The 20,726-nt window shown below is 44.5% G+C and overlaps 1 protein-coding gene across 5 annotated transcripts in view; it reads right to left on the reverse strand.

The window, feature by feature from the left end:
* Positions 1 to 20,726, reverse strand: part of prkcz (protein kinase C, zeta) — a 54,572-nt gene that overhangs the window by 27,083 nt on the left and 6,763 nt on the right. The window contains exons 1-2 of one of the 5 annotated variants that reach the window (XM_062459691.1): positions 18,358 to 18,790; positions 17,674 to 17,846 (exon numbers count right to left, since the gene is read on the reverse strand). The exons of 1 other annotated variant lie outside the window; for it this stretch is intronic. In XM_062459691.1, coding sequence (XP_062315675.1) covers positions 17,674 to 17,695 — 22 coding nt within the window. In that variant the 5' untranslated portion in view covers positions 17,696 to 17,846; positions 18,358 to 18,790. Of the gene's footprint in view, positions 1 to 4,344; positions 4,487 to 17,673; positions 17,847 to 18,357; positions 18,791 to 20,511; positions 20,623 to 20,726 lie in introns of those variants that run through there. 3 more of the 5 variants (XM_062459689.1, XM_062459692.1, XM_062459690.1) reach the window with 3 other exon arrangements.

Genomic DNA, 20,726 nt, shown 5'->3' on the forward strand with positions numbered 1-20,726 from the left:
TCTAACTCCCTGATCTGATCAGATCAGACTGAAGTTGAGTGTGTGTGTCAGCCACACCATACCTTAGCACCACACCAGGACCTGCCGTTGCAGTACAGCAGTGTGAAAGGCTCTTTACGCTACATAAACTTGTATGTCCCAAGCCATAAAAGTTTACTTTCAGTTTCTAACAAACTATAAATACATATATTCATACATATACAATAAATATAAAGTTGTCAATAAGTGTATATGACAATACAAAATCTGTGAATTTTAAGTACAGATTGTATAGAAAAAGATGAATACCATTCATAATGAAAATGTATTAATCTCTCAATTTATACATTTTATAAGAGATTTAAGCATACTCCACTTGGGGTACGATGGGGGCAGGGATAATAAGGCTTTCCAGTTTGCAATGGATGAGGTGAGAGGTGGGCAGAGAGATGACTGCTGAGAAGAAGGGGGTATGGGTCATCTGATGCCATCGCTGGTCGATCAGTGAAGAGTTAATCTCTCATCATCCAAGTGACCTGTGGGTGTGAGTCAGTATGAGTCAGTCTACGATAATGCTGACTGAACCAAGACAACCCCATGGGTCAAATGTCATGATGAGCTAACAGTAGAGAGGTTGAAAACCTGACAGGAGTCTATATGTCCTTAACTTTAATTGGCTTTTAAAAAGCCTGATGTATTCTCTCAACCAGAAGTGTTTTTGGTCGGAGATGATCTAATCAGCACATAATATCAAGCAAAAGACATTATGTTTAATCCTCCATGAACGTCAGATTAAATTAGCTTCATATGCAAACTGGATCCAATTAAATAACTATGGCAGAGTCAGAACAGACAGAGCATGCTGTTCTGGGCACTGTGTAGAGCAGAAGCAAGGATAACCTTTCCTGAACTGCGACACACACACAACATAAACACACACACACACACAACAAAACATAAACACACACGTACACACAAAGGCAAATGTATGCACACACTTCTATAAATATAGACAACCTTGCTGTTACTACACTATGTCACACCACACAAGCATACACACTAGGTTCCTCTGGGTTTACCGACCATGAGCAGGCTGACCTCTTACAACATCCCCCTTGAGACGCAGTGTTGCATTGGCCCATTTTCACCAGCCCAATGCCAGAACAGGAGCCAATGATGGAGAGAGAGACAGAGAAAGACAGAGAAAGACAGAGAAAGAGAGAGACAGAGAGAGAGAGACAGAGACAGAGACAGAGACAGAGAGAGAGAGAGAGAGAGAGAGAAAGAAAGAAAAAGAAAGAAAGGGAGAGCGAGAGACAGAGAGAGAGCGAGAGTGAGAGGGAGGGACAGAGAGACTTAGCACTAAGGTTTAGGCTGAGAAACACACAGAAAAACACCAGGCAAGAAACATGTCAACAGTCCTTCAACAAGGACCACACACACACACACCGTACAATACCAGACCTGGGAGAGCGTAGGACAGAGCAAGTAATCCCGCCATTTTGTTTGTAAGAGGTTTGCACAAGGCTCTGTGGCTCCTAGCAAAAACCCCTGCAGTTTTGCATAGAGCCGAGGTGGTGCGGATCTACGGCAGGACATTTACAAGGGCTTGACTCACTTCCAGACATTGTTCCTCACACTAGCAGGAAGATGGTAATACTCCCCCAACAACGCCCAGCCTCCCAGCCTGCCCTGAGACCCCTTCAAGGGAGGGCGCTCTATACCAGCCCAAGATTCTTAGGATATAAGACTTCAAAGGTTTGGGGATAAGTCCCTTACAGTTGAACAGTATCATTTCAAAGGACAAGACTGTTCCCATCTTGAATAGACAGTAATGTGAGTCGAAATTGAGTGAGAGAGAACGTCCAAATGGATGATACAGTTGCTGGCACAGAATGCATACCAAAGCATGAGCTAACAGCTAAAGTTTTCGAGGCTCTTGTCCCCACTGGAAGTGTCCCAACATTGTCCCCTCCCAACTCATTAAACATTGTTATTTAAACTAAAGAAATTACATGCCTTGGACTCCCAATACGAGATTGCCAAGTAAGGGATCTATGCCGCAGCCCGCAGGCTCTCTCGGACACAATTAGACCTCCTTGATTTGGGCCGATCAAACCAAGCAAAAGGCATGACGAAGTGACATCGCCAGTTAATTTAACAGTTAATTAAAATACATTCTTAAAGAGCGTAGAAGTAGCTTGAGAGACTAACTTTCAGAACGTCCCAAACTAATGAGCTGTGACTGAAGGGGTAACAAAGGTTGTGGTGGTTTAGAAGAGTTTCGGAGCCTAGGAAGTTTGTAAGAAGGAGAATGTGTACATGAGGGCGATTTATTTCTCTCTTACCCCTATCTTTCTCTTTCTCTCTGTCACAAAGACACGCACACACTCACACTCTCAGCAGTGTGTGGGATCCCCTGGATCATGGTTGACGTCCTGCCCTGCGCCGATGAGTCAGCAGCTCTTTGACGACACCATGGCAACAGATACATCTATCTCATCCACCACTGCATACTGGACCAATTAAAAACAGACACACCAAATGTGCATCAAAACAAGATAGGCTTACTATCACTATGAGCCTTCATGAGATCTGGATGTTGATCAATTACATTTAACATACTTTTTAAGGACTTTTGGTGGCTACGTGTCAACGTGTTTATCATTGGACCAAAACACAAACAGTTGGAGCCTGGTTCTATGTGTGAGTATGGAGTGAGACATGCTCGTATCTATCTATAGCAGCTTCACATGCCTTTGATGAGATAAATCTCAAAACAAGCTTTCACACTGGGCTCAAAGGCATCTCTTTGACTCAGAGCTTTTATATTGTACCTTCAATCTTTCCATTGCTCACGCTCAGAAACTGTTTTCTGTTCAGCGCCTCACCCCCCCCCCCCCCACCCCAACTCTCTCGCCCCTCTACTTCAAAAATTAATTTTCCCTCAAACATTCATTCCTCTCCCTCTCCCTTACTGAATCTGCAAAAACATGTGACATCAATGGTAATTAGCTTGATACTAGACCTTACAAAGGACTTTTGCTGCAGTAGTTTATGTAACAATTACTGTCCTGGATTTCAAATATACCCCCAACAGTATCATCAGTGACATTATGTTGTTCTGAGGGCACTTCCTATGTGTGAGGACATCTTTTTTTTCTCACAACCTCATATGTAGTCCTAATCCAGCCAGCCATCCAACAGTGAAAGGCCTACTTAGCAGCTACTTACGGGTTAAGTCAATGCCCATGTGTCAGACAATTTAAGGCTGAATATTTGATCAATGTTGGGTCAGGTATGTAAGTCCTACAGGTTCGGTCTGGAACACATGCGAAAGATGTGTCTGTAAGGAGTCTACACCAAGACTAAAGCCTGCTTCTCTGCATGTCTGAGAGTGATAACAGGCTTTAATGACCTAAGCATTATTGGCCTTAACTGTATTTGTTATGTCAGTTGTTATACATGTGTGTGTGCGTGATTAGTCTGGTACAAACTGTCTTAGCACTGGGAAATTACTTTTTCTAGCTGTGGATGGGATGTCAATGTCCCCAGCCTTTCTCAAGACTTTAAACACATCCCTAGGCAGAGTAGGAAGACTGAGTTTTCTACACGACTTCAAGACAACCCATGGTAACTGAGACAAAGCCCTCTCCTTAACACAAAGACCTTGACCTTTTCTCTGTAATACCCTTGAGAAGGAAAGACAATGGCACAAGACAGATTGACTGAGGCCAACTAGATTAGTATCCACTTGTCAGGGAAGATAGCAGGGGACGTGAGTCTCTAAATAGGTTACAGCGATCACCATCTCAAGCCTCCATGGAGCTCTGCGCTGCTCGGAGACAGTAGCTGTCAGGACTGACAGGAAGCAGCCCAAGGAAAGGATACTCAAATGTTCTTAGCGAGGGGGAAATGAAGGAATATTCAATTTTGACACATTCAGAAACAGCCGGATCCCCTGCTCGTTATTGGGACTGTGCCATTTCAGAATATGGGGCTCGAAATATCTATACCTAGAGCTATGCAGTTCAGTTAAGGTGCAAACACGTAGGAACTGAAATATACAAATGATAACTGATGTCTGAAACTCCCCATCTTCACACATAATACAAACACACATCTGCCAGCTTAACCAGTCTCAGTCTACCACACATGCACACACTGTCACTTAGAAACCTGATTTTCACCTAGCCTGTCTACCTGCATGTTCAGTTGTTCCCAAAGAAAGTACTGTGGCTGTCAGCACAGGCTCCAAGTTGACATGAGGGACAGGTTTAGAACTAGGTTACTGTCCTCTGGGCCATGCCTATGACAAAGACTATGAGCAAAGAGCATTCAGGATAAGCAGCCTCTCAGCCCTACCTTTAACTCGCAGGTAGAAGAGCAACGTGAACAGCATCACTTCATCCGGTGGTATCTCTCCTCTGACTCCCTTGCTTTCAGTCTGGCTCTCATGATAGAACACAACCCGTCTCTCTCTCTCTCTCTCTCTCTCTCTCTCTCTCTCTCTCTCTCTCTCTCTCTCTCTCTCTCTCTCTCTCTCTCTCTCTCTCTCTCTCTCTCTCTCTCTCTCTCTCTCTCTCTCTCTCTCTCTCTCTCTCTCTCTCTCTCTCTCTCTCTCTCTCTCTCTCTCTCTCTCTCTCTCTCTCTCTCGTCTACTCCTTCTCCTCCTCTTCATCCAAAACTGTTCTAGTCTTGTCTCTCTCTCCCTCCCTCCCTCTTCTCCTCTGTGCTCCCTGAGGCCGTCTCTCATCAGCAGTCTTTCTGTTCTGAAAGGCATGCATTTGCACTCATAGGCAGCGCACACACACACAGGGCAGGACACACTTACACACACACACACACACACACACACACATCATCAGCTGCCTGTTCCCTACTCCTGTTATTCTCAGTGAATCCCAGTCCCTCACTTAATTATTAGACATTACCTCATATAACAGTGTAAAAAAACGGTCCCAAGTGAACAGCTCTCATTTTAGGGTTTAGCTGATTGCTTTATCCCTTAGGTGCATAGTGCTAGGGACAGTCATCCAAACGGATGGAATCACTGGAGTCACATTACAGTTGTTTTAGTTGTTCAGGTGCCGTTGCACAAATCTTCCACTAGATGGCAGACCCAGCTGCACTTCTGGCAGGATTCTTTGCACTGAATACATTTTCTCCTAAATTTAAACCTGAACTCTATTTTTAGATGATGTGCTGTGCCTAATGGAGCATTTAAGGTGCCTTATGGTGTTCCTGTCCTGGATGACGATTGTTCCCTGGATTATGTGCCTGTGTATAAATATATTTAGCACATGCACCTACAGAAGGCTGCATGGCCTACGCTTGCTTATACGTACTCCTAAAATCAAAAGTAAAAGCTAATAAATGACCTCTCAGGAGCAACACCCACCCACACAAACCACAGTAAAAACGAACACAAATCGCACCTCTAGAAGTCTTTAAGAAATACTCCCGTTACAGATAAGTAGCTAATTAAAAGCCATAAATTCCACCTTTGGCACTATAAAACACTTGTTTCTGGACAACCGCATGCTAGGTTCTAATTCCAAGCCCAGGAAAGTATTCTTGAAGTTTCCCTCTCCCCCTCCTAACCTGCTATTGTTGCAACACTAGGGAGGGTTGTGCAAGCATTTTCAGAATTCTTTCACAATGAGTGTATAGTCTCTCCCTTCTGAGTTCTGGAAGACTTTATCAAAGTAGGGCTAAAGGCATGTGGCTTTATCAGCAGGGATGAAATATAGCTCATTACCACAGCCATTTACAAATATAACTAGCCCATATGGAAACAATGTCTGCCCTGTATGAGTCAGCACTGCAGGTGCTGCTTGTTAGACATGTAGTCAGAGAATATAATATAAAATACAATCTGAACATGTCAGAGACATGGCTTGGACATACTCTAGTATCACTGCAGAGGTGAAGTTCAGCCTTGAAATATAATTACAGCGGTGCCCAAGACTGTCTGTAGGTAGTTCACAACCTTAATACATACCAAGCCCCAGAAAGTAAGGAATAGGTATTCTGTTTTCTATTTTTGTTGCAAATGCCCCAGCTTCAGAATAACAAACCACGAGGCATACCAAGGTGACCTGGTCAATCCTGCGTTCCACTAGAGGACAATAAGAGGTGGAGTAGACAGGGAGAACACAATAGAAATAGAGCAAGAGAGACAGAGAGAAAGACAGAGAGACAGAGCAAGATACACAGAGAGAGAGAGAAAGAGAGAGAGAGAGAGAGAGAGAGAGAGAGAGAGAGAGAGAGAGAGAGAGAGAGAGAGAGAGATGCATAGAGCAAGAGAGAGAGAGAGAGAGATGGACAGGGAGAGAGTGGTGGTTGATAAGGGGAGGAGGCAGATGTAGGTGGAGTGAATCAGAGGAGGAGGAGTGGAAGGGTAAGAAATGAGATGGCACAAGAAAAGAGACAGAGAGATGAGCAAGGAGGCAGATAAAAGGAGAGGCCACTGCAGCCAGAGGGGCTGCTGGGAGGAGGGCATCATCACTAACAACAAGGCTGCAGCACCACTCACAAGCCCAGCTCAGGGAGTCTCAAAGAGGCACACTCACCAGCTTAACAATCCCTCGACTGAAGATGAGGTCTGGCCCATCCTTGCCCAGCCAAGCGCCATTGTCCTCACGTTAGCATGCTGCCAGCTTAAGTGGGTACCCAGTGGGGCAGCATTATCCAGCCCTTTGTGGATTAGCCTTTGAAACTGATGTGCTTGAGGCTAGAGTCATTCACTGCACAGGTCCGCCTGAACTACTCCAAATAAATCAAGCACCAGCCCAAACGAGGTCAGCGTTGGTCTTGGTGATGGCGTGAGGGCCGGATAAATGAGATCTTAGACTTAGAGATGGACTGAGTAGTTTCCCACCGCAGAGCAGTAAGGGTGGTCCCTGTCATCAACACCACCTGACACCAACCTTCGTTATTCCAGTGTACAGTACCGTACGCCTGTTTTTCTGGACAGCGATGTTGACATATTGTTCAGTACATCGTAGAGCTAGGGGGAAGTCTAAAAACAGGGATATAGAACTGCCTATTATAGACAGAGCTCCTAAGCTCTCTCTGCCTGCAAGGCTGGTGAGGCAGACCAGGCCCAGCAGATGTGGTACAGAAGGCTTAGAACATAAACAGACTGGGAGCCATAAGCTAGACCACGACAGTGGGACACACAGCAGGGCGTCTTCCCTTGCTTTGTCCAGAATCTCTACCCATCAGCCCAAAGGGGGTCGTTTAGTAGCCCACCAGCCTACAACTACAAATACAAACAAACACAACCCATCTCCTGCCCCCGCCTTTACATTTGGAACTGATGGATTGCTGTGGTTAGAGAAAGTTTTATTACTCTGCACTCTACTTCAAATTAGAAAAGTGAATGATTCATGTTACTTCCGAGGCAAACATTACTGTTCAAAAGGAGAGGACTGGTGGAATCTAAAGTTCTAAAAATGTTGTCTGGCCATGGAACGAACTGCACCACTATGAGCACACACTGTCTTATAGACTGACAAGCTAGCTTTCTCCTGGTACTGGCAGCAGCCTCTAGCACTTCCTAAAGAGAGATTCCAGGGAGCCGGGTAAACTTAAATCTACCACAGATGAAAGAAAAAAGTCTTCACATCCCTACTGTACTGAAGATACAGTTTTGTGAGTGCTGTTAATAACCTGCTTTTACTCAAGTGCAACAAGTTGAAAGTCATGATTTGTGAGGATGAGTCATGCTTTCCATCACCAAGGTGTAGCACCCACCTGGAGTGCGTGGCAGCCATTTTGTGCCAGAACACTCACCCACACGACAGCTGCTTAGGTCTGATTTGTGGTATTAACAAGCAAACTCATATTGAGAGCGCCAATGATGCACACTGTAGAACAGTGATGATGGACCAATCAACACACTGTTAGTCAACTAGGCCAACAGTGTATTGTACACACTACTAACACTCTAGCTGTTGCTGTTACATAATACTTTAGGATCAATCAAAACATGCCATTGACCATCACATTTTTCTGATTTGACAATCACAAACTGTACCTAGTAAATAACTTGGATGCAGCGTAAGCTACTCGTATGACAAATGTAGATGACCTAGGTGAAACCAGACCCCTGCTCCCAGGGAGGATTATGGGATACCATGGCATGCCCATGGTCAAGAAACAGGATGTAGAGTTTGACTGACCACTAGTGCGCCACCATGTATGAAAAAGGAATAGCTTAGACACTAATGCTGCATCTGCTGCCATCGTCTGAGCCCAGTACTTAGGAGGCTTCTCTCTGACCCAGAAACTCATCCTCCTGCCCACATCCCTGCTGTGACGTTAGACAACCAGAGGCCCACATATCAGGACAAAAAACTCCATCCTCCAGTCTTCCGTACCAAATAAAAGGAGGGATTTTAGAGGAGGTGGGGGAAATCATTTTAAAAAGAGTCTGCCAAACAGTGAGTTATTCACAGCTCCATCCATTTATGGCTCTCTAAAATTGCCTCCACTGCAGACAACTATCCCCAATAAAGATTCAGCTGAAATGTCATCTTCCTGCCCCTGTAACTGTCTATGCACACAAATCAATTTTAGTACAGCTCACTTCATAATGCTTCTCTCTGAGTAATTTTCCACCATGCCCAATGACCACATAACAGAGGTAAATACAGGAGAAATAAAACATGCCCAAGGGCAAATATCCTTATACACAAATACCCTGTAATCATTCACACGACAATGTTTTTATTGTGACACTATTTATTACAAAGTGGGTCTAAAACCCAGCACTTTGAATGTGGAGCACATGGTAACTACTTGTATGTTCCTGACTGATAGTGTTGTAGTCAAGACCATCTAAACCGAGACCAAGTCATGACCAAGACCAGAGTGTATCGAGACCGAGACAAGACCAAGACTTTGAGGGGTTGAGACCGAGTCAAGACCAAGACCAAGGCAGGGCGATACAGAGTCAAGACCAGACCACTCTAAACACACAAGCTATAGGTGTCTTGTTCTCCTCTCCCTCTCCTCCTCCAATCCTCTGCTTTCACTTCACGTGTGAAAAGTTTAGAACGTTTTTTTGTTTTTATGAAAGGTTGAAAAAAAAATTTTGAGAAAGAAAAAAAGAACTACAAGTTTGCATCATTGATGAACTTGAGGACTCTACTATACTCTACTGTGCTCTGCTCTAGGCACTATAAGGCTAATGCCTTCCGGATATAGTGAAAATGTTCTCACACTCTTACATTCTCAAAGCTTCTTACTCATCCTTATAAGACTTGAGTGTTTCATATATGAGTGTGTGAATGTGTTTCACGTGTCTGTGCTAGCATTTCATATGTATGTGTATGTTAATGTTCAGTAGTATGAATGTGTGTAAACGTTTCACATGCCCCTCATAGGCTTTCCTAGGTCTACTGTCTCTAAGCTTGAAGCCAGACAGTTGAATAGGCTAGTGGCATGAACTGTGATTATCATCACTGTGTCATAATGAGTTGTCGAGCGGTGTGCTCCAGTTGGCTGGAGGTCAGAGTAAGGCAGAAGCAGGGGCAGTGATACAGGTTCAGACAGGCCAATGGTCTGTCACTCTGAAACCACCATCACAACAGCAGACCTCAGGAAGTATGCAACTGGTGTGTTTGTGTCCTAGCTTCCTATGAAAGAGGGAACAGGGGAATGTCAGAGAGACATCCAATTTAGAGAAAGAGAGAGAGCGAGGGAGAGAGCGAGAGAAAGAGAGAGAGAAACACACATGGATGAGCAGATGTTGGTATACCTGAACAATAAACCCAATTTCCCCCAATAAAATTGCAGGCACATTTATATGAAAGACAAGAAGGAAAGCAGAGCACCACAAAGCGTCTCAGGCCCAGCGAGCAGGTGTCAGGGCTCAGTGCATCCTAATCAAACACAGATCACCAGAGGCTCAGTGCATCCTAATCAAACACAGATCACCAGAGGCTCTGGGCATGGCAACCCACATACAGCAGCACACTGCTACAAGAGATTTACAACTAGGGTTTAGCCCCAGCTCTAATTCATGTCTCTGTTCCATACGCCCCCCACACACACACACAGTGACAAACTGACTCAGGAGAGCATCATTTTCATCTGTATGGGGGATGAATCATTTGTCCCCTAACAGAACTGGTAAGCTAAGCAGTCAATCGAGTGGCATGTCAAAGTAGATGTGCAGAGCGAGAGTGTGTGTGTGTATTCAGGCTATAGGTAGCCTAATACCTTGGGCATAGTATGCTTTCAATGCTTCGCATTTGATTCAACACATTTAACACGTTCCATTCATTCCACTGTTCTTGTTGAATGGTAGGATCAATGTATTTGCATTTAGATGAGCTGACAATGTTGTGAACCTTGTTCAGCTACTGCAGAACCATCCTGACCTGCCAACACTCATGTGGGTGTGTGCTGCACTGCAACAATTCATTAGTTATTCACTTGTTGCATAACCCTTTACAAGAATAGGCTTGTGGAGTGGAAGTTGTACTGTATGGTGATAAAGGCCACGGGGAAGTACCTCAGCCTTACCCTGGTAACTGTCCTGTGTTCCTTTCTTTGATATTCAGTGCAGCAAATAAGGGTCAAAGTGCTGGATGAAGCCAGCATAGATTTGAACTCTTAACTTCGATTCTCCTGTAGCATTTTAGCTGTACAACCAACATGCAATAAACTGTCTCTCAAATATTGCTATAACACGGATGAGTACTGTATGGCCTAAGGTTTACAATATATAGTGAGTTATAAAGATATACAAATACACATGCACACACAAACAGAGCTGACAGACATGGCAAGCCCCTATTACAATGGGTCATTCTGGTCAATTTGTGAGGACACTGTGTGCCACACAGAGTGTGTTCACAAGGGAACAATGGAGCTGGACTGTGCCATAGGCAGAGTTATGCTATTGGAGATAAGCTAATGAGCACTGACCACTAAAACTGCATTTTTTTTTTTTTTTTTTAACCTTTTTTTAGATGACACCAACCGAGCTACGTTAACAAATACATGTCAACTACCAACTCAACATGTCCAACTTATAAAAAATCTCTTTGAAACACGGTTATACTAGCTAATACAGAGCTATGTGGGCTAAAGCTAAGCCATGCTATGCCGCACTCTGATCAATGCTGGAGAGCAGGCTTCAAGCTGCCCCTTTATCAACGGGGTGAGTATGTGGGTGTGGTGCAGTGCAGCGCGAGTAGCCAAGCCTATATGGCACATTGCATGGCCCCATACATATAAGGTTATTTTAGCTGCTAGCTAACTTAGCTTGCCAACTGTGTAGGTGCACATGGGGCCAGGGCCCAGCTCTGTGTTAGGCTATTTTGATGGCACAGGTGTAGTTGCATCACCCATCAATATTGTTTATTCTTGATCTTGCCCACTCTGGGGTTTGAACTTAGGTCCTCTGACCTAAAAATGTGACGGCCTCCATTGTAGTCACTGCTTCAACCAGCTACGCCACCCAAAAGCCGGCTCTTCGATGACGCAGGTGGGCGGTTTCGATACTGAGGAGTGAATTAACCAATTCACTAACACCTTAAGCTAAGCTAACACCTTTTAGTGTTAGCTTAGCACCTGCAAGTGAGAAAAGAATTGCTGATAAAGTGAGGTTGCTAGCACGTTAACACTCTGTGCCATTGTAAGTAGATATCTGCTGCTTAAAATAACTGTGACAGACAGTCAAGGTAAAATATGCAGAGCACAAATGCTATTGAGAAATACTTAAAAAGCTGTCAGTCCCTGAAGAAATTGTTACAGACCCTAGTTGCCTAACTTGTGAAAAATCTTCCCATTCAGAAAAATGACCTCACAAGCTCAAAAGTACAACACGTGCAAAATATGGTCTGTGTATGGATGAGCCCAAATTGAATTTTCTTGTCCACGTAAACCATTTTCTTTGGTCGCTTCTTTACCCAATTCTCTCTAATCCAAATTCTCTTTCCACTGTGCCCATGTCCACAGTGGAAGTAAGGCATCATTCGTGGATTGGCTTCAATGTTTTGACAGCCGTGCTCTGTGGTGCGTGAAGGGCTCACACACATGCAGTCGTTGGCTATGTAGCTGAGGCTTAAGAGTTGACCAATGACTACGTCCTCAGTTCCCAACCCTCCCTACTTCTAAGACTATCATTTAAGTCCCCGAGGTTAAGGTCTGTCTGAGGAGAGAGAGGGAGAGAGACATAATCTATGACCACAGAAGTATCCAACTCACCACACCATAATACCTAGGATAAACTGTGTTCCCTTCATTCCCAGGGCATTAGTGAATGCAAGCCTTCGACAAGACCAAAAAAAGCACATCCTTTTCTGTTCAAAACTACATTAAAAACACACACTTCACATCTTTAGCACAATGACGATATAACCATTACAATAATAAGATCAATCTATTCCTATGGGAGGCACAAAAGCGGGGCTATTATTTCTGAAATGAATGAAGATGTCAAACAGTGAGTCATAAATCTCAGTCCATGATCCTGACAGGTTAAAACACACAGACTCAAGCATAGGGGTTAATCCCCCCCCCACCTCCATCCCTCTCTTCCCCACTCCTCCCACTGTGACCTGCTATAACCTGCTATAACTGTTTAGTCACATACCACCAGCTCTGACAGCCTAAAGCATATCAGGAGCCAGATGCACAGTGTCACACATTAACCTGCGCTACCACACCACAAGGTTATGCGCTAAAGAGCGCTGACATAATTCCTGAAGCTAAGCATGGCTAGACATGGTTAGCACCTGGATGAAGGTGTACATATGCACCTGCCAAGTTATGCTATGAACAGTGGTATCGTGGCTGCATTCAAACATCAGAGGAACAATGTGCAGGTGTTTTCCTCCGTAAAATTGAGATTCCTCTGGATATTAGTCAGTGGTAACGTCAAACCAAAGCGGTTTTATAGAACGTAGTAGTAGTAGGTACTATTCATTACAGAGGGGAACTGGCTGAAATCGGTGAGATAATCAGAAAAGAGAGCTGTGAAATCCTGACTCCCTCATTAGAGCCCTTCTGGAGCATTCTTCATAGAATGTACTGGACAGTAACTCGGATACCTCCTGCTAACCTTCATAAAGGTTGAGATGCAAAAGTGAAGGAAAGAGAGGGAAACATGATATATTACTTAACCTTGAAGATGGAGGGTGCTCTAGTAGCGTGTGTTCAGATGTGTGTTGAGATGTCTGAATGTGTGTTCAGAGGCCCAATCAGTTGTGTATTGATTGATTCTTGTGCTTCGTGGTGCTCCAACGCTTTAAGAGGGCAGGCCAAAAGGCCCTCATTGATTTCAAGGGGCACTTTGCCAAGGTAACGGTGTCTCGACAAAAGTCTCACCCCGGGGTGTCCTCGCAAATCAAGTATGCATTCTGCCCAACGCTATTTATAAAACCCCCTTATACTTTCTGTTGTTCTGTATTACAGTAGGCAAAATGACTGTCCTCACAGTAATTTGAAATCTGATTATCTGGTCATGATGAAGATTTGAAGATCACCTATAAAAACCCCATGCCTCCTATCCTGGATTAAACGCATAAACAGATATAGTTTACACTCACACAATAGTTTTTGCTAAAGAAACCCTGATCTTTCATAGGAACACATAAGTTGACTAATTAGCTCTCTAAGGCTAACCAACAGTGTGTCAACACTCCTGTGAGAAGCGAGAGCTTGAGGGTTGCTGTGTTAGCATCAAAGCTAAATATACTCCCGTATCCTTCTCTCCTCTGGATGAGATGACAAAGCATATCTGTGACTGAGGCAGGGTGGGAAACGAGTCGTGCGAGGCGAGGAAAAGGCGCTGATCAAAATGTAATCACTGAGGAGCATGGCATGGAGCAAATGGAGTGTGTGAAAGTGTGAGAGCCGTGACAGGCTGAGTGAACAGACATACAACCAAATGATTTGGCATGCTCTGGGGGACCACTACAGCAAGGTCAAAGTTTACAGGCAGACCGAAGAATGTCCACAGAGTGTGAGTGGTGTGAGAAATCAGTTTTGCCTGACATGTTTAGTTACATATTGTCAGCAGGATGTCATTATAAATGTAGTTAACTTTGTAGTACATTTGTATCCTTTGGCCCCTTGCGGTAAAATAACAAGACACAGGTATTTGAGCAGTTCTCCCTACTCATGACTTAGCATTGCTTATTTTATAATGTGAAGCAGGTGAGCAATGATTAAGGTAGATAACCCTGTATGCTTAAAGATGCTGAAAAGGTCATTTAGGTCCGCTGTTTGTGTCTGTCCAGTTACCTGATCGTAATGGGATGTAGCAAGCATGGAAAGTGTAGCAAGCATGGAAATATAAATGGCTCACCGCAGTACACAGGTGGCTACTGTAAGTAATTGGATAAAGGGAGGGTTGACCAACCCTGACCCTCTGTCCCTGCACCCCCCCCCCCCCCAAACACACACACACACACCTTCAACAGGCTTACACACGCACCCTGCTGGTGAAGTGTGTGTCAGTATGTGTGTGTCCTTCCTTGGAGGGGAAAGATGTGGGGGCTAAAAACATGCAGCAGTCAGGGGAGAGTTTGGGGATGACCTCCACTGAGAAATGGAAACAATTAGAGGTGAATAAGAACCGGTGAGCTGGCTGAGAGTGTGATGAGAAATGATGGGTATGATAATGTTATTATAGCCAGGTAATTGATCAGCTGGCACTGGCACGCTGGTTATCTGTATGTTACTGTCGCAAGTATTTAACAACCTCTTGCAGTACACACACACACAACAATTTACCACAGACAGACTGATGGTGAGTATTATTCAGTATGTTACATAAGGTGTACATGAGGTACTGAACATACATATTTACAGTATATTAATAATACAGGCTACTATATTAATATATCTAAGGAGATTTTTATGATCCGTAATAAATTATGTTCAGATGGACCCCACCAGATGTAAGGTTCTATTAATATGCAAACAGATTTTAAGGGTGGCATGGTTCTAAAATGAATAATTTAGTGCAACTAAACCAAATCTCCAGATGCTCACATTTTTGCTTTATGGTTCCCCATGTGTTGAAGCATGATTCTATGTTGGTCGTTAGATTGTCAGAGGGTCTAGGACATAAACTGAGATCAGAGCTGTGTGTATGTGTCAAAGCAGTCTGCATTTTCCACCCGTCTATTTTGAGATGGTCGCCTGCACACCCCGTCCTGCTTGGGGCAGTCTCTGCTCTTGATCCAGTTCTCAAGTCGCCTCATTATGTTGCCATCACAAAACCCAAACTGCTGGGGCCACTGTGCCTGTGCCACTCTAGCACTCTACAGAGACTGTCCAGGGAGACAGGCATAGAGAGGGGAGTAAGGGGGGTAGAGATAGACAGAGAGAAAGACCACACATTGGGAAACAAAAGACAACAGGACTTACTACACACAGGAACAGGGCCTCAACTTGAAAGAGATAACGAGTGCGCAGAGGAGGAGAGAGAAGAGGTTGCGTGGGAAAGAGAGGTGAAGAGCGCAGGGCCACTGTGGGAGGACAGAGCTCATTACTAGACTGACTCACACAGACACCATTTTCTGATTCTTTTTCAAATATGAATTACAAACAAAACAACAAGGATTTATACCAAATACAGTAATGTAACATCCAGCCTTCAAATACTAGAATGTCCAAATAGATTGGAGATTCTGTCAGCAAGGGAGTCCTAGCCAACTGTAAATAAAAAAGAGGGCAAAACAAGGCCCTCTGGATACTAGGCTAATAATACTGTCCCAGACTTTTGAGAGACTGGAGGACATTTGAATGTTGAACTGCATGTTCTTCTTACATCCTGGGAAATTAGGAGAAGCCATTTTGATAAACAATCAAGATTGCTCACTGGAGTACAGGCCAGAATAGGTTACATGCAGCTACTGAATACAGCTATTTAGGCCCAATATGGGACACACCGAGTTTAAATGAAAGCAGCGACATACGTCTATAGTAAGAAACTGAAATGTGATTTCCAAGTTAGGTTTCATTCTAACATTCAAGTGCATTACAACAAATGGAACTGTATACACACCTAAATACAGACAAATGTCCCACACAGCACTTTATAACAAAACGATTAATCAGCTGAAAGCTATTAACAGAACAACGTTCGACCTTTGAAGAGCAGCTTAATAGTGCATCAATATCATATTCCATATAATGACAATAACTGATGCTAACCTGTTACGCAAAAACCTTGATAAATCACTCAGCATTGCATTAGGATCATTTCAATCAGACCAGCGGTGGTTTGGCTGAGGATTAAAGTGGTTATTTCACATTACAATCCTGCAGTTATCTGCTTACATAATCACAAGCTTGTGGGTGAGTATCCATGGTTGCCGTGCGCCACCAACAAATGATGCTGGTTCAGACTAGAATGACGCCACCCAGTTATAAATCACAACGTGGTTATTGACATTATCTCTGGCATCAACTATTATGGTTGTTGAAGTGGATGTATTATGTTTATTATGTACTGTAGCCATTAGAGTGTGTGTGTGTGTGTGTGTGTGTGTGTGTGTGTGTGTGTGTGTGTGTGTGTGTGTGTGTGTGTGTGTGTTACCAGCTGGCCTGCTGAGAGCACCATCTCTGTGCCATGGCCAGTCAGGCTAGGACTAGATCAGAGCCCAGGAAGTAAGTACTCCTCACAGACAGACATCCACAAACAGACACATAAATACAAATATAGCTCCCCAATCAATACAGTGGATGACTCAGGTTGCATGGAACCCGGAAGCTAAAAAAAAGGGACAACCAGCCTAACCCCAATACATCTCCATATTTGTTTCCCAGAATTGCCGCAAGGGAGCCAAGGGCAAGGGAGCAGAGTCTAAAAGTGCATCATCATCATCATCAACTGAAAAATACTAACTTGATGTACCAAATGGAACTTCACCACTTCATCTACAACATATTCCTGTTGTATCCACCACTTGACCCTATCAGGACATCCAGCACACTAACTTCTCACCTATAGCTCACATTAGAGAGCCACTGAGCATGATACTGAGCACAAAAGAAGGAAAGGAAACAGAGAGAAAGAGCGGGTTGGCCAGAGATGGACACGGACACATACAGTCTACCAGAAAAGCCATTGTAACCCAGATGTGCATGCTCTCAAAGTATCTTTTCACCACAATGCACCTTTGTTCCCAGTGCCATGGACAGCATCCCAAGGTAGGGAGGGACAAGCTGGGAGGGAGGACAAGCTGTGTGGGAAATAGCAACATCAGCTAAATGACACATCAACCACTCTCCCAGAGTAAAAACAAACATTTGCTAAAAGCTTCTCCCTTCTGTAGCCTGAAGCTAGCTAGCTAGCCAGTATTTGGTGTTGTTCTAATGAGCATGGCTACTTATTAGCTCTGCCTGTGCTCATTATGTTACCCGAAGGGGGTGAATTATAGACGTGACTATTTAAGAGAGACCCCATCTGAGAACACGAACAATACGCAGTGTAATGACATAAATATAACCCTGTCAACCTCGGCAACTGAGAAGTCACAACAGTTAAGCTTCCCTTTTCCATTTCAGAAAACCATTATCATTTACATGCACTGTGAGAGTCCTTGGCTGATGGCAAGAATGAGCCAGGCTGACTCATGGAAGCATATCAACATACATTCAACAGATCTGCATAGAACAGTTTTTTTTTTTTCTCAGACGGTAACTTGGTTCACATACCATCATCCTTTTTAGGATGCATTTTGTCCTCCTTTGAAGAGACGAGAGGGAGAGAAAGCTCTATGTGTTAAGTCGCGTTTCCTTTGTGCCTCGGGCGATGCTGGTAGAGCTGGAGGAGAGGTGGGGAGGGAGATGCCAGCCTTTCTCTGTTCTATCGCCTCTCCTCTGTAGCACTGACAATCACAGACAGGTAGGTAGCAGGCGCGTGCACGCACACACACATCCACACACACACAGACCACTGCAGACACACAAACACTGCTGCACATCCACACACACATTGCTCTGCCTATATACCCCCCCCCACACACACACCCTGCCGCACTCCATAGCAGGTCTAAAGAATTTTAGAGAACAAGGGTACAGCCAACAACAGACTGGGCCAGGACTTTACTATTCAGGAGGCAGCTAGCCAGAAACAGCCACCAGTGGACACGCTAGCTGGTAACACACATCCTTATACACAATCACTGCCTGAAACACAAGGAGATGAACACACACTCACTCACACAGACACACAAAAAAACACACACACACCATAGAAGCCGACAGAAGATGCACACACACGCATGCATGCTACATCCCGGAGAATGACCTGGCTGTCCAAATCTATTGTCCACGGTCGAGAGATGGAAAGATGGATGGAGCGATGGATGGATGAAAGGATGGAGGAAGGATGCTCACCGGTCGCCTTCCTCCTTTCTCTCTGCCTCCTTCAGCACATTATCCAGGCTAGTGTGTACGCCGAGCCAGCAAGGAAACAGGGCTACATCCCCTCTCCTCTATCTTGCTCTCCGATGCCTCTCCTCTTCTTCGGTGAATTATTTAATTATTTCCTCCCTCTCCTGCTCTCTGCCTCTCCACCCCTCCCTCACTCCTTCTCTCCCGCGCCCTAGCACGGTTGCTACAGCTGTCAGTGTTGCCCTCCTTTTTTTTGACAATTTAATTCTCTCTGGCTCCTGCTCTGTATCCCCTACTGAAGTCTATTCTACAATGCCATCTGCCTTTATCAGGACTGCGGGACTGATGTGAGGTAAGGACAAAAAGAGGGAGTGCCTGCCTTGTACATGAAGAGCAGATATCTTACGGTACAATGCTCTTCCCTTCTCTCTCTCCCTCCCTCCCTCCCTCTCTCTCTCTCTCTCTCTCTCTCTCTCTCTCTCTATGATGTAGCCAGGCACACAGGGTTAGCAGTAGCCACGTCCCTTGAGAGACAGCGGTGGCACACAGCTGAGGCAGCTGGGAAAACATGGAGTGGATGAGCGTGGGGGAGGAGGAGGAGGAAACGTGGGGGATGGCTGGAGAGCCCAGCACAGGCAGCCTCCATCGCCTGAGCGCATCCAGGCTTTCACCATCCCCCCCTTCCCCCCACCCTTCACTTATCCCACACAGAGGGGGGTCTGTTCACACTTACAGCCTGAGCAGTGTGTCCACACACACATGCACACACATGCAGACACACACACACACACTGAGCTTGACAAGCACGAATCAGTAAGCCAGCGTGCAACATTTGGGTAGGGAATCCTTTTTTTGTAACAGTGTATTTTTCTTATCTCTGTGAGGACACATGCTAGTTTAGTCAAAGTAGAGAGGGCCCTCTGTGTCACTGGAGGAATATACTTCAGCAGGGGATTAAAACATGAACATGGGTCAATAAATTATTATTAATTGTCAAGGTTCATTTTCACTTTTCAATCCTAGACATTGAGGAACCACCCATCAATTTGACCAAGGACAAGATATTCTAAGTTCGTAGTGTTTAGTACAGTTCCATGCTGTCTTTTCCCATTGCCAGTATCACTAGAAAATGCCCCAAAATACAAAACCGGTAATGGATTTTGAGACACAGAAGGTAAAAGGTTGATAAATGAATGATGGTGCTACAGTGTGTCAAGCTGGGGACAGGAGGGTGCAGGGATATCTAGAGCAGTTTCCTAACCTAGAAACAGCAAGAATGATGTCGTCTTGCAAAATTCATCGCTAGGCATGATCCTTAAAGCATATTTCTACACATTTCTGAAGTACACCTTTGCGTAGACAATTTGACCATTTGATATAATTCTGATTCCAGGATACAGACACCAAAGTTAAATAAAATACTCTGCCAACGTGCTTCTAATTTGAGATCAGAATCCAATAACAGTTGAAAGAAAACAGTTCTACTAAATTCCTTAGGGATCATATAATAAGGGGCTCTAGTATTTCCGAAAGCAATTCCCAAATGTGGAACAGAACTGGAGATATACAATGACCCCACCCTGCCAAGAGACATAATTACACTGCCTGAGAAAAAACTGTCTGTGACCTCACTTCCACACCAGCGAACGTTAAAGCAATGTGACCAAGATCCTGCTCCTTCTTCAGACTATCCCCTTAACAGTCTAGACTGATGCTGCACTGCTGATGAATGAATTCCCTGTGAATTCTGTCCTCAAAAAAATGGTCAGACATATCAAAGATAAAAACTTGCTGCTAAAAATAGATTAATTGCAGTCAATCAGTCAAGCAGGAAGATACACACACACACACGCCCCTCTCATCCTCCTCTTTCCAAATCCACCCCTAGTTCCGTTTCTTTCAACTCCCTCCTCCTATACTTCCTTCCTCCTCCACAACAATGAATGCCACAAGAACCAGCATCTATGGGCCAACAGGCACAGCAAACCTCACAGCAGCTATCAACAACTGGCTCCTAAAAATAGTATTTTCTCTGTAATGCGAGGAATACTTAGCCAACAGCAAACCCAGGATAGAGCAGATTAAAGAACTCACGTTACAATACATATCCACAGAATGGGGATATAGCACACAACAGTACACATTACATCCACATACCTACAGACTGGCGGTCAGTGTCCCGTAGCTGTGTTCTCTTCATAGAGAAAGGGAAAGGTCTGCCTCAGGACAGAGCACAGACATCCCTCACGCACACACACGCCAACACACACACACGCGCACACACACAGGACTGCGGCCCACTAGCTGGCAAAACTTGCTGTCGCAGCAAATAGACGGGGAGGGAGTGCGCCAACCAACACAAGACTACATGA

This window comes from Osmerus eperlanus, chromosome 4 (assembly GCF_963692335.1).
Source record: "Osmerus eperlanus chromosome 4, fOsmEpe2.1, whole genome shotgun sequence".
Taxonomy (NCBI): Eukaryota; Metazoa; Chordata; class Actinopteri; order Osmeriformes; family Osmeridae; genus Osmerus; species Osmerus eperlanus.